General features: G+C 39.0%; 1 protein-coding gene across 2 annotated transcripts; it reads left to right on the top strand.

The window, feature by feature from the left end:
• Positions 1-732: 732 nt before the first annotated feature.
• On the top strand, positions 733-4,388 carry LOC117475447 (globoside alpha-1,3-N-acetylgalactosaminyltransferase 1-like). Of its 2 annotated transcripts, none has more exons than XM_034121654.1 (4): positions 733-872; positions 1,019-1,063; positions 1,726-1,788; positions 2,040-4,388. In XM_034121654.1, exons 2-4 carry the CDS (start codon positions 1,030-1,032, stop codon positions 2,963-2,965), a joined length of 1,023 nt encoding a protein of 340 aa, XP_033977545.1. In that variant the 5' UTR covers positions 733-872; positions 1,019-1,029; the 3' UTR covers positions 2,966-4,388. The 2 variants fall into 2 exon arrangements, with proteins under 2 accessions (XP_033977545.1, XP_033977547.1); XM_034121656.1 differs by having other exon boundaries at positions 739-872; positions 1,022-1,063.
• Positions 4,389-13,422: the final 9,034 nt, after the last annotated feature.

The raw sequence follows: 13,422 nt of genomic DNA, 5'->3' as shown, positions 1-13,422 counted from the left end.
AACAGTTCCTGTAAAATATCAGAATGCTAGCATTGTTATCGTGAGCGTGTTCATGCTGATGTTAGCATGGCTAAAGACACTTGTGTATTACCCCTAAGCTTGAAAAACGGTAGAATTTAATATTTTGTCAACTGGCCCAACATTATTGAGACACAAGATCTGTTAAACAATAAACACAGCACCGTCACTCAAACAGAAATCTATCTAACTGGTCACATGAGTTCAGGAACAATGAAACATTAGTTTATTGTCTTTTAATATCCTTTTAATTATAATGTCTAATAAAAATGTGTTGCTTTATAATAGACATTATCTCTAGTAATTAGCCCATGTTTCAACTTTGCATTTCCTATTGAGTGCCTCCACCTTGTGGACAGAAATAATACAACACCCTGCTGACGTGAACTGCTGCCTGGTTGCTACTTGATACTGACTCTTATCTTTACAGCATGAATAAACCTTTATATATACAGTCTATGGAATAAACCCTTGAGATGTGTAAAGTATGATTGTTTTTTAGGATAATGGCTTTTAGCCGAGCATTTACTGAGGTTCGCCCAAGAGATTTTTTAGTTACCACCCATTGTCTAAGGTTTATTGTCATATACATGAGTAGGAGGAAAGAATGTGAAAATCCTCTTTCCCCTTGACTGTATATTTATTTCTACCATGTTTTATCCTCCACTCCTTAGCCCCTCCCATTAGCCCAGATTCCCCACACATCTGGTAGCTTTGGTTTTTCTCCAAAACAGAATACTGCAAAAGCCTGAGGAAGAAAGTGAGGAGGGGGGCGATAAAGACGATATGTGAACAAAAGGGAGTGGAAAATATTATTAAAACAACAACGTCAAGAGTTAGAAAGAGGGAGCAAGGTAAGAAAATAACCATTGGTGGAAAAACTGCACATTTCAAGGAAGAGGCAGAGTGAGCAGAAGAGAGACAGAGAGAGAGAAAAAGCACAGATTTGTTTTGTCAAAAATAGTGGCCTCAGACAAAAGTTTGTGTGTTTATCCACCAGCAGGTCACAATATGGCGCTGTTCCCATTCTGCAAGACGCCTGCAGGTCAGTACCTCAGCCACTGCTCCACCTCTTCTGCTCGTGTCAGATCTGGATGTTTTACCCTCATTCGTTATTAATTTGTGACTGCTGTACTAGAACACGCTCAGTTCAAATTAACTTGCTTTAAAGACTAGCAGATTTGGATTGAGCCTGACAGATTGAAGTGCAAAGACCGTTTAAAGCTGGAGCTATGTGTTTTCCCTTTTGTAATTTGATCCTGAAAATATGTCCAGGAAAGCAACATAAGTCTTTTTTAAATAAAATAACTTGTGTGCATTTGTCCAATGAAGGGACTGCATGGGGAAAATATAAAAATAGACATAGTCAATCCCATGTGCTTCGACGTAAATTTAAGCCCATGCAACGTGTAACTTTTGTTCTACCCTGTGTATATTTCTGTTGGCTCAGCATCACAGATAAAGATCAAGCAAGTTATATCTTGTACAGCCTTAGAAATGACATACAGTCTATCATAGAAGTATTATATAGCACATGATGGGATATTTGCGTTTCAACACATTCTTTTCATTCCTATAAGCTTCTTTCAGTCTCTCAGAGTCTCTTACAGAATTCAAGGGAATATTTGTAGGTGAAATGTGCTTACTTGAAGAGCATTGTAGTTTCCTGTAATTGAATGTCCATGTGTGTTTTTGTCTTTCAAACAGGGTCAGTTAGAGTGAGCAGGATACAATTGGTCCTGTACTGTTTTCTCCTGTCTCTTATCATATGTGAGTATAAACCATGATTTTCTTAAGAGAATGTATAAACACTACGGTATAGGCATATAGAACAAATTCCAGACACAGCCATAAAGTGAAAGGTAAATAGTAAAGGGTAAAAAAGTCACTAAATGTCAATAAAATACAAATTGCTAAATAAGTTTAATAAGGTCAGTTGTGACCTCCAAGCTTTACGAATCTTAATTTGTACTTCTCATAAAGTGTCCGTGACTACCATTTTGCCATGTTTTCCCCCTCAGACCTCCTCTATGGACGTAAAGCCGGTGTCGGTGTGAAGTCACCTCATCCTATATTTCATGCATTGGGAATGGACAGGGGAAAAGTAATGACAGATATGAATGTCATCAAGGCAGCAGAGCCACAAACTCCTCTGGAGACACCATGGGGTGATCCTATAGTGTGGGGAGACAATCGAAAGTCAGCTAAGCGCAGGGCTAAATTTGCACATCAGGGAATCCGTACAGGTCTTCTTGCCCTTGTGGTGGGAACGTACGCTCGGTTCGTGCATCGTTTCCTCTCTTCGGCTGAGACCCACTTCCTCCCCGGTCAGATGGTCACCTACTACATTCTCACGGACAATCCCAACTCTCTGGACCCCCCTATCCGGTTGGGACCTAACCGAGAGCTGAAGGTGGTTCCTATCGCAGAGCTGCCTGGATGGGACAGGTTGGCCCGTCGTCGCATGGCCCTTTTGGTTGAAGCCATCAGGAACCCTATCGGCAGAGAGGTTGATTACATCTTCTGTGCTGACATCGATCAGGAGTTCATGGCCCCTGTGGGAGAGGAAATCCTCGGAGACCTGGTGGCTACTTTGCACCCAGAGCTCTATGGGATGCCACGAAACGCGTTTCCATACGAAACTGAAGAGGTGTCGTCTGCTTGCGTGGACGACGATGAAGGAGACTACTACTACACCTCTGAGTTGTATGGAGGTTTGGTTTCTGAGATACACAAACTGGCCCGAGCCTGTTCTTTGCTCATTCTGCAGGATCACGCTAATGGGGTAACGGCCAAGGGCCTCGAGGAGAGCTACCTGAACAGATACCTGATCGACCACAGGCCCACATGTGTGCTGTCCCCAGAGTACAGCTGGTGGGACTCAGGCCTGGCTCCTGAAGTGCCTGTACAGAGGATAGTGTCTCTAGGAAGGCAACGAGAGACTTAAGAAAACCAGATAAGTGAATCAAGGGTTCTGTTGGCTGAACCCATTGAAACATGGATGTAGATCTCATTTCCACACGAAGTCTACGTTTAAAAATGTAGTGATATGATATAAAGAGAAAGCACATATTCTAATAATCTTTATTCAATTCATTATTCATAATTTCCATTTCTTGTTCTGCCCTGTTAACCAATAAATATACCCTGCAATCACACAGTAGCAAACTCCAAAATCTGCTCTGACTTAAAGACCCATTATTGTGAACATTGTCTCCGTGTGCTATCTCTTCCACAGCCGACAAAAAATAAATGGACCTGTCTCTTTAAATGAAGCTCTGTGCTCTCCATTAATGTCAGCCTCGGAGATGCTGCTCCAGTGGCTTTGTGGTCAGCAGCGATAAGAGTCAACAGTGTAAGTGCACACTTTCTCCGCATTGGCCAATCATTAACTGGAAGAGCTGCTGTTTCAAGGTCTTAAAATACCAGGTGGGGGAAATATGGATAAAGCGGGATGCTGTTTTTCTTTAAACTTTGACTAAAACTATAAAACTTTGGAAATTGGTGAAACTTTTCCATTAGAAACTGTACCGTTACCTATTATGTGTTATAGTAAAAGGTATAATCAAATGACCTGCATTGGCTGGCACAGTATGTTTTTCGTGAGGCTGCCTATCTATCTCCCCCACATACACAAACTTACTTCCACGTTCACACTCCACTTTCTCTCTCTTGTGTGCTGTGTTTTAATGGCAGGGTTAAACAGCAGCAGATGGCTTTTTCTCACTGCCAACAGAATCTGTCCTCAGAGCCAGATCGCCACGTTGAGTGAAGTTGGAGGTAAACTATAGATAATCCTTTTAAAGTTGCAGAAACATTTTCAGTTATTGCACGATTATCAACATTTCCAATGCTTTCCACACAGATGTGTAATGTGGACTCATATTCATCTCAATTCAGATATTTAACACTTTAAACTAAGTTTGCCTGTAGCTTTCTGTCAAATATAACTACATTTCACAACAACATTCCCATTTAACACAATATGGTGCGAAGATGCTCCTAATATCTATATCAATATGTCAATTAATATAGTTTGTTTTCGTTATTATATATAAAGGCTCTTTTTTTATGTAGGCTACCTGATCCATGCTGACTACCCCTTTTCAGGCCATCGAGCAAAGCAGTTTAAATAATTATTGTGTTAATCCCTGTCATGTGATTTACTGGTGGCCATGAGCCTATATTGAGAGCAGCATATCCTAAGGCAAAGAAAAGGGAATAATAGAAATCCCATAAAAGCCCACACAGCTTCTATGATTAGTGATGATGTCTTAAAGATTACATGTATAAATGTCACTTGTGCAGATTAAAGGTGGAGTTGGTAATTCACTTCAGAAACACTTTTTGTTATATTCCATGGAATGCTCTTAACATCCCGATAACAATGAATAAATGAAATGCTTTGACAATAAATACATTAAAAAAATGTCATCTGTGGAAGCCGTAGCGCTGTAAAAAGCACGACTAATTATTTTAGCTGGCCCGGCTAAAATAACTGGATGGCCTACCTGCCTGTCAGCCTTCCATCTCGTGCACAAATTTATCTCATGCCCTCATTGGTCATGTGCGCGTTCGTGTGTGTTGGAGGAGGGGCTCTGTAAGGAAGTCTGAAGGAAGGGGTAGATTTTTTCCGGTTGTGTAATTTCAAATTCTAGCGCACTCGAGCTGGTTTCTCCATTCTTACCTACCCTACTTTTAAGGAGATACACAGGCATATATGTTGGAGGACTGATGTGGAAGTGTCTAAATGCAAACACTACAAACCATAATTTTCTGTCTTGAGTATCCAGTCAAAAGTGTATATACTCAAGGCCTACATTTTAATCTAAATTTACTTTGATATTAGTCAGCAGCTCTATGTCTGTGGCCTTCGCCCCTTTAGACATTTTTAGTCTTTAATTTAATTGCATCTTTTATTTTGTGATTATTTAGCATGTCTCTTTAAATACAATGATGACTATTAGTGATAGCCCCCTTGCCCATTACCTCCCCTGCTGACACTTTGACATGTGCCTAACTACACTATAGCTAATCAACAAAATAAATTCAGATGCTAATATGTATGGGGAGGAATCCAGCAAATACATTTTAATTGTGATACAGATTATAAAGTGTGGGTGTTTGTTGTCTAAGCTTATGGTTATATATACAGTATACATAACTTGTTGTTTATTTAACTTTTCGTAAAGAAAATGCTTTTTATATATTTAGAATCCTTATTTTCATATTTTCATCTGGGCATGGCAGATATTGGGACACTTTGCACAGGAAGTCAGTTTGGAGCAGGTAAGGTAAGATTCAAATGGAAGTAAAGACAGTGGCGTTGGGACAACATGACATTCAATTAAGGAAACCTAGTCCAATATTGCATTTTAACAAAACAACAAATGCAACAGGTGTTTTTCTTTTTGGCTCGTGGCTCACCATTCAGTTTTAGTTTTGACAAAACATTAATGCTGCATTAGTCCACATTTCTCTGTTAATCTGCTTTAAATCAATTATGTTTATTGTAAGCCAATGGACATGGCTACCTATGAACAATAAACTCAGAATAAAATACAATTCCTAATTTACAAGTTTGATTAGGTCCTTTATCCACAGACACATGTGTCAATGTACTAAAGGAAGAAGCAGGAGCATCTGGATAAGATCCAACCCAGGATGTTGCTGTGAGGCAACACTTGCTAATGAGCTGCTGTGCAACTGCCACTGCCATGCCTGCTTATTAATGTCAATTACAGGTCACTAACAGTTAAACTGCTGGAGCCTTTTTGATGATGGTGCAATTACTCACTCCTGAGTAAGTGTTGATCATTTAATTCCCCTTTACTATGGTTGTGGTAAACTATGCCTGATCATTTAGCTACATTACATTATTGTAAATGTTTTGCATATCTGCAAATGTTATCCCACATCTAAATGCAAAGATACTTTTATTAATTTGAATAATATGCCGACAGGCCTATTTATACTTTTGAATAAAACCTCAGATTTTTAGCCGAGCTGCCATTGGATTAACTTGCTTTGAATTTACAATAAATGTGAAGAAAACAAATAAAATCATTATTTCCAATCATTAGCAATACCTACAACGTGTGAATAATTATCTGTGCTTATTATTATTACTTGATAAATATTACCTCATTAGCATAGTAAAGGATCACATGGTAAGAAGAAATACAATTCTTACTTTAAATGTAAACCCTTTCATCTAACAAAACAAGAGGGGCATCTTTCATACTGAAGGCTCCAGATTCCTGCCCCAAAAACATGCGCCTCTGTTGCGGCTTTCACACCAGCGCTTTTCCCTTTCTAGCTCCTAGCGAGAGCTTTTCTGGTTCAGCTCCCGTTTCCCTTTTCAGCTCCCGCTCTGTTCACACTGCCCAGAGCTGCCGAGAGATTTTCTCCCACAACAACGGGGGGGGGACTGCGTCGGGTCGACGATCGTGTTGCTTTTAATCATACGAAGCCAGATTAAATTAAATAACGACTTCTCCAACCTTATACTTTTCTCCAGAGTGCCGTGGTTCATTGTTTATTAATGTGTTTCAGCATTTACCGACCGCTACAGTGCTGGCTGCTCTTCAACGGGAGTGTATTCTCCCGTTAGCTCCAGGTTAGCTCACACGGCTCTAAAGTATTCACTGTCTGACTGTCACACAAGCAGCTGATACATATCCCCAGTTCCCCTTAAGTGAATGTGTGTCAGTCTGAATTGACACTGTTTGGCATCACAACGCTGTTATGAAAGTTTCTCTGGTATAACATGGGTGATGTTAGCATAGCAACCGAAGCTAAACGGACTACTTGCTAAGCCGTTTTCTCCAGGCACTTTTTACCGGCGTATTTTTCATTATGATTCTACTTGTGATAGTCGGACATGACAACCTGTACAGCCCATGTATTAATTCCATCCGATAGCTGCTATAATAACAAACCAAACGTCTGCCTGCTCTCCACAATGATCAATAACAGCGAACGGATGGTCAAAGTAAGGTTTCCTGCACGCCTCGACGTAAGAGACGTAAGCGACGCCGCGTCATAGCTCCAAAGCTCTTGCCTCTGGACCAAGCGGCAAACTCTGGGGAAGAGCCGGGACGCCAATACGGAAGTGCCACAAACTGCAGTTCATATATTGGCCGATAGGCGATGACTGCAGAAAGGAGCAATTTCCATAGACCCCAATGTTAAAATGCCCATTTTCACAGCAGAAAAAAAACGTTTCTAGCCCTGGCTCCAATACATTTTATTATGTATATAGTTAGATTCCACCTTCGTGATTATGAATCTGTGAGTGAATTGTTTTCTAACGCGACCCTTTTATTTATATTAGGTCTTAAAGTTTTTGCATAAATTAGGGCGTGGTCACATTGAGTGACAGCTCTGTCAGGTGACTGCTGCTGTTAGCTTTTTGTCTCTCTGCTAGCTGCTCCGTCCGTGAAGCTACAGGGACTGTGCCTGGTCAGTTCATCCAGGGAACACAACTTGATCCCGGCCGTGTTTGTTTGTTCTTCATGCTTATATATCGGACTATTGTGACTCGCTCTGCGGTTAAAACAGACGGTGCATGAATGCCGTTTTGCGGTAAGTGAAATTCGAGTAATGAATGTTAAGGCTTGGGTTTGCGTGTAAGCGAGTGGTAGCTATGCTCAAGTATGTAGACAAGCTAACGTCGAAGTAGTGTATGTGAAATCAACCTCACAATAAGATGTGTGTATATTACAATTATTAATGTCATATTTTCAAGATGATTACTTAGATATTACAATATGGTTGGTTGAGCTGGAGTTCATTATTGAGTTTACACGTTAACGTCACAGTCATCTGAAGAACGAACCCAAACGTTGTTGTTTTTATTAATTGCATTACCAAATTGGTATCAAATAAACAGTAACACAACAGCATTGGTAACACAACTTCCAAAGTTACAGTAAAATAAAAAGAACCCTGACTCGGACAATACACAATCCAACATGTTCAACAGAAGAGAATAAGTTATATTGTTTGTACACATGGTTCTTTACATATATATCTGTTTGTTTAAAGTTTCCAGGTGATGCAGACAGGATGGACCAGAGAGTGAGAGACAGAACTGGACTCCTCACAGCAGTGAACTTCAGCACAGGTACAAATACTCTTTTTTCATACTGTACAAAGAATCAAGAAAGATATTGGTTTAAATAAATGAAGTATTGACTTTAATACACTGATATACATTCCATTAAACAATACTAAATACTAGATCACCTACACATCAGTGAAGTTGAGGGTTTTTTCCATGCAAAGGGTTACATTTAGATGTTAACAAGCAAGTCAGCTTTCTAATTTAAGGTATTGAAGGCAAAGCTATTAGTGAGAACTGCTACTATTTATCTCTCAATATTGTCTGTAAAAAACGTGGTAAAAGTTATGATTTCAGTGAGAGAACAGAGCAAGCTTCTACAGTTGCACTAAGTTTTGATAACAGTTCAATATTATTTTGATAATAAAATATATTTCAATGTTGATGAATTTCATACTGTTCATTCATAATCTGATTGTCTTTGTAGCTCACTGTTGAAATAAAATAAAACATTACAATTACAAAATAATTATATCTACAGCCCCTAAACACAAACACACCTCTTTCATAAATAACACACTTGTTCTGCAATAATATGCTTTATGTTTCCTGTAATTTTGTTAGGAAAGGACATGCCTGAAAGACACGACTCAACATGTTCTCCTTCTCTGAGGGTCAAGAAGAACATCCAAGAGGAAAATTAAAAGCTGATGTTATGAGATTTTAAGACCAGTACAGGACATTCACTAAGAAACTACTTTTATTGTGAAGTCAGCTGATCGAATGCACCTATTTCCACATCTACACTCCATCAGCTGATTAATTCTATTTGCCTCACTTTATGAGCTTCACAACATGTACCTTGTACCGCAGAGTTTGCAACGCAAATAAATGGGGCCAATCTTCAGTCGGATGTGAATGTGTAATCTAACATTTTCAGTAAGAATAATGGACAAAAGGAGTGCAAATACAAATTCAATTTATTGAAATCTGAACCAAAAGTTAATCAAACATGTTTTAAATAAAAAAGCACATATGGACAGAAGGTGTAAACCTATTAAATGTATAAGTAAACACATTTAGTCAAATAAAGTGACAGACAAGGCCTGATCAGGTGGTATCAGCTATGCATGGGCTCCTCCATCAGGCCTGATCCTCCTCACAGAGGAAAGACCCTCAGTCCTCTCCAAACCAACAGACAGGACGTCCATCACACGGAGGTTTCTCCCTGAAGTCTCTGCAGCTCTCTGGACACCACGCTGTCTCAATCCGTCCACACTGAATATGAGAGGGGAAAATGAAAATAATAAATGCTTTAGACAATAAGAAATATAAAGTTGACTGTTGAGTTGCTCAGTTTTTTTAGATTGTCAATACTATTACTGTATAACTAATATCCCAGGTTAAGAGGCACCTTCAAATAAAGATTGGTCTTTAAATACATTTTGTCTTTTGTATTGTTTGTCTAAAGTCAAGGATCTAGAACTGGTACTTATAGTTTTAATGATACAGTCTGGTTATAATGCGGTTTGGAGGAGGCCTCACAGGTAAGAGCACTAACTAGCTACCATCACATGCACCTTAGCTTAACTTAAATGTATTAAACGTATAATTAAGTGATAGCAAAATATAAATAACTAATGTCATGCAAACATATTAATATTTGCTTGATTCCAGTGTTGCATTTAGCACATTGCATACAAACGTTAAGGGATTTTAAGATTCTGAAGTATTATGCTAAAAACTCAATAACTTAGATTATTATTTATAGTTTTGCTGAATAGTTTCATGTCCGCTTACCTTAGAAACGTAAAATGTGACGGCAGTGTGCTGATGGGGAAGCATGTTAGCTTAGCTTCTTAGCTTGAGCTAGCTCTGTTACTTCCCAGCTGGAGGCAGAAGGTCCCGCCTCGGCTCCGCCTCTTTGCCCTTATTTGGAGCAGGCGGGAGTTAGACTCAGACGTCACTGTCGAGCCGTTAGTGGCCGACTCCGCCTACTAAGGGCTTCTCGGCAACTCTGCAGAATCCTATGGGTGACGTCACGGACCCTACGTCCATTTATATATACAGTCTATGCTCTGGACCGACAACTTTTTGGAGCTGGAAGTGAACCGCATTCCGGAGCTATGACGCGCCGCCGCTGCGGTGTGAACAGGAAAAACCGGCGCTTTTCAGGCTCTAGCTCCCAGCAGGAGCTGGAAAAGCGCCGGTGTGAAAGGGGCATGATTATCACCAAAATTGGAGCCCGGCCAAAAGATACAACTATCAATCATTAACCTAGATGTTTTCTCAGAATTGCATAAGGTAGAAGGTTATTCCTGGCATAAACACAGAACTATGAAAAGTAATTTAGGGGGAATTAAACGCGGTGATGAAGGAGGATGTAACTGTGTTGAGAAGAAAATGAGACAATGAATTGAAAGATAAGTGTCTCTGGTCAATCATCATAGCAAGCTGGTAATACAATTAAGGGAGGACTTCACAGTCAATTAATCCATAGTCTCCTAATGTTTAGCCTTAAGCAAAGGGTGTGTAATTTTTAAGTATTCTTCACACTGTGCTCTTGAGCTTCTATCAGGTGACACCTTCAGGGCCTCTGTAAACAAAACATCTCTCAAATCAATCCAGCCCAAAGGCTTTATTTAATTGTTTGCACAGCAGGCGACCTGTCAGACTAACCAGAGCACAGAGCACCTCTGGAATTAAACAGACTTAAAATCTGCATGTATTCAAACCAAGAGAAGTCTTTAATTTATTTTTAATATAGGTACTGTAATGCTCTGAAGCAATTTTTGTCAACCCAATAAGGCTTATGTTTAACTGTTGTTGAGTAGAAGAAGGGTACTATCAATGATGCTATTGATTTTAAGGGCGAATAATATTGTTTCAGATTTACATTTCACACATTAACTAATATTTTCTGTGTGTTTTTCAGGTAAAAAGAATAACTAATTTGTCAGTGGGTAAAAAAGTCCCAAAAGTGTGTGTGTGACTTGTTAGGGGGATGGGTGGGGTTAAGAGCTATGGTAATCTGCTGGATTCACACAGGCCTTTCCCCACCCTGCATGGCTTGCTCTACACCACAACATGCTGCCCTATCACCAGGTCAAGGGGACTGACACTGAGAGATAGCGGAGGAGCAGCTCACTCGGGGACACGCTTGTGCCCATTGTGCTGATGTCACATACAGTCTATCACATATCATTAAAGAAAACCACCCGAAAGATCATTAGAGCCCAAAATTCATTATAGGCACTATCGTTTTTGGCATTGAAAAACTGTCCTGGTTGACAATGCCATAATACAAGAATTTAGTCAGAATGTATCTGAAACAATCAAAAGCATAGCACTTGGTTTTACTATTAAGCATTACATATTAGTATATTCACCTCAGAATTCTAGGCAGTTTATTTGTTTAATTAGTAGGCTAGATACAAACATAGTCCGAGAAGTCCTTTAGTACATTTTTTAAGCTGGTATGTATTATAATGCCAGCTAAAACTGTATTTAAACAAACCGGAGTTCACACTGAAGTATAGTCTACAACAGCTACCTTTAACAGTTTCACCAGGCTAGAATTAGTTCTAGCATGTCAGCAAAAACACAGCAGGCCGGGGCAGTTTAGCCAAGAGGTAACTAATGTGTGTGTGTGTGTGTGTGTGTGTGTGTGTGTGTGTGTGTGTGTGTGTGTGTGTGTGTGTGGTGTGTGTGTGTGTGTGTGTGTGTGTGTGTGTGTGTGTGTGTGTGTGTGTGTGTGTGTGTGTGTGTGTGTGTGTGTGTGTGTGTGTGTACAGTGTACAGTGTGCGTGTTTGAGAGACAGGCTGTGCCCTTACAGAGAAAGGGATACTAGCAACTAGAATGTTTCCTCCATTGAGGCTTTAAAAGAGCAAAATATGACAGCAGTCTGGATTCTGTAAATGGATAGCAGAACCCAGTTTAAAGCTAAATAAATCATGGTACACTTGTTATGTGTGAAATCATGAAGGCCTAAAGCAAATATTGGAAGATATTTTACTTTGTTATAAAGCGGCAGAATATCTCTGTAGAAATATTAAGGATAGTGGTGGTCTAATCATGGATAGTGAGGTGGGCTGAAGATTGGAAGGTTGTGAGTTCAAATCCTGCCAGGAACACCACCACTAGTGTGCCCTTGAGTAAGGCACTTAGCCTTCAGTTACTCCAGGGAGAATGTCCCTGTAATTGGTAATTGTAAGTCGCTTTGGATAAAAAGCGTCAGCTAAATGAAATGTAATGTAAAATGTAAAAATACTATTTGACATGTTAAAGTACAAAGTAACACAGGCCCAGTGATGAATAGTAACAAAGTACATTACCTGAGTATACCTAAGTACAATTTTGAGTTACTTGAATATACTACCTGAGTATTGTCAGTTTATGCTACTTTATACTTCTACTCCACTACCTTTTAGACGCCAATATTGTACTTTTTACTTCACTACATTTATTTGACAGCCTTTGTTACTAGTTACTTTTTAGGTTTGGATTATTAGCTGATACAACATTTAAATAACTTATTAACTAAACTCTGACATATATGTATAGGTTAAGATATCCAGCAGCAGTATATCAAGTTATTCAAACTAGCTCTACATTTGTGATAAAAACACATGAATACTCATAATAGAAACCCAGTAACTCAATATAGGATTCTGAAATGCACCATTACACATAAGGAGTACTTTTACTTTTGGTACTTTAAGTATATTTTGATTGATTGTACTTTTACTTAAGTACAATTTTGAATGCAGGACTTTTAAAGTATTTTTTAAACTTAGTATTGCTACTTTTACTAAGGTAACAAATCTGAGTACTTCTTCAACCAATGAAATATGTAAGAAGGCTACAGTCGTTAATGAAATGTTTTGAATTACTTTCCACCATAGCGTCATAATACCAAATGCAAATGGTATTACTAGCAGCTAGTTTTAAATACTTTGTACACTGCAGGGTAGCTTTTGAATGTTACTCCAACTAAAGTCCTTTTTAAGTGTTGTTTAAATTTCACATTATTAATCCAAATCTGCAAAGTATCTTAACGTATTAAACAAATGTAGTGGTGTAAAAGTAAACTATTTACCTCTGAATTGTAGTGGGGTAGAAGTACAAAGTAGCAACAAATTGAAATACTCAAGTAAAGTAGGCCTACAAAATTGTACTTCAGTACAGTACTTGAGTAAATCTACTTAGTTACTTTACACCACTGGCAGTATACCATAGTTAAATAAACGTTTTTGAATTGCTTTCCACCACAGTCTTAAGCAGAATGATATATGATTTATTGTGAGTTTACTGTAGTTGGAAAGTAAATAACTTACGA

Source organism: Trematomus bernacchii, unplaced genomic scaffold (genome assembly GCF_902827165.1).
Source record: "Trematomus bernacchii unplaced genomic scaffold, fTreBer1.1, whole genome shotgun sequence".
In the NCBI taxonomy this organism is placed as follows: domain Eukaryota; kingdom Metazoa; phylum Chordata; class Actinopteri; order Perciformes; family Nototheniidae; genus Trematomus; species Trematomus bernacchii.
Note: the sequence above shows the minus strand (reverse complement) of the source record. Positions and strands in the feature narration are given on the sequence as shown.

Coding starts and splice junctions, on each gene's coding strand:
- LOC117475447 (XM_034121654.1), top strand. CDS start 1,030: ATGGCGCTGTTCCCATTCTGCAAGACGCCTGCAG. Junction 1,064..1,725: donor ATTCTGCAAGACGCCTGCAG/GTCAGTACCTCA, acceptor TCTTTCAAACAG/GGTCAGTTAGAGTGAGCAGG. Junction 1,789..2,039: donor TCTCCTGTCTCTTATCATAT/GTGAGTATAAAC, acceptor TTTCCCCCTCAG/ACCTCCTCTATGGACGTAAA.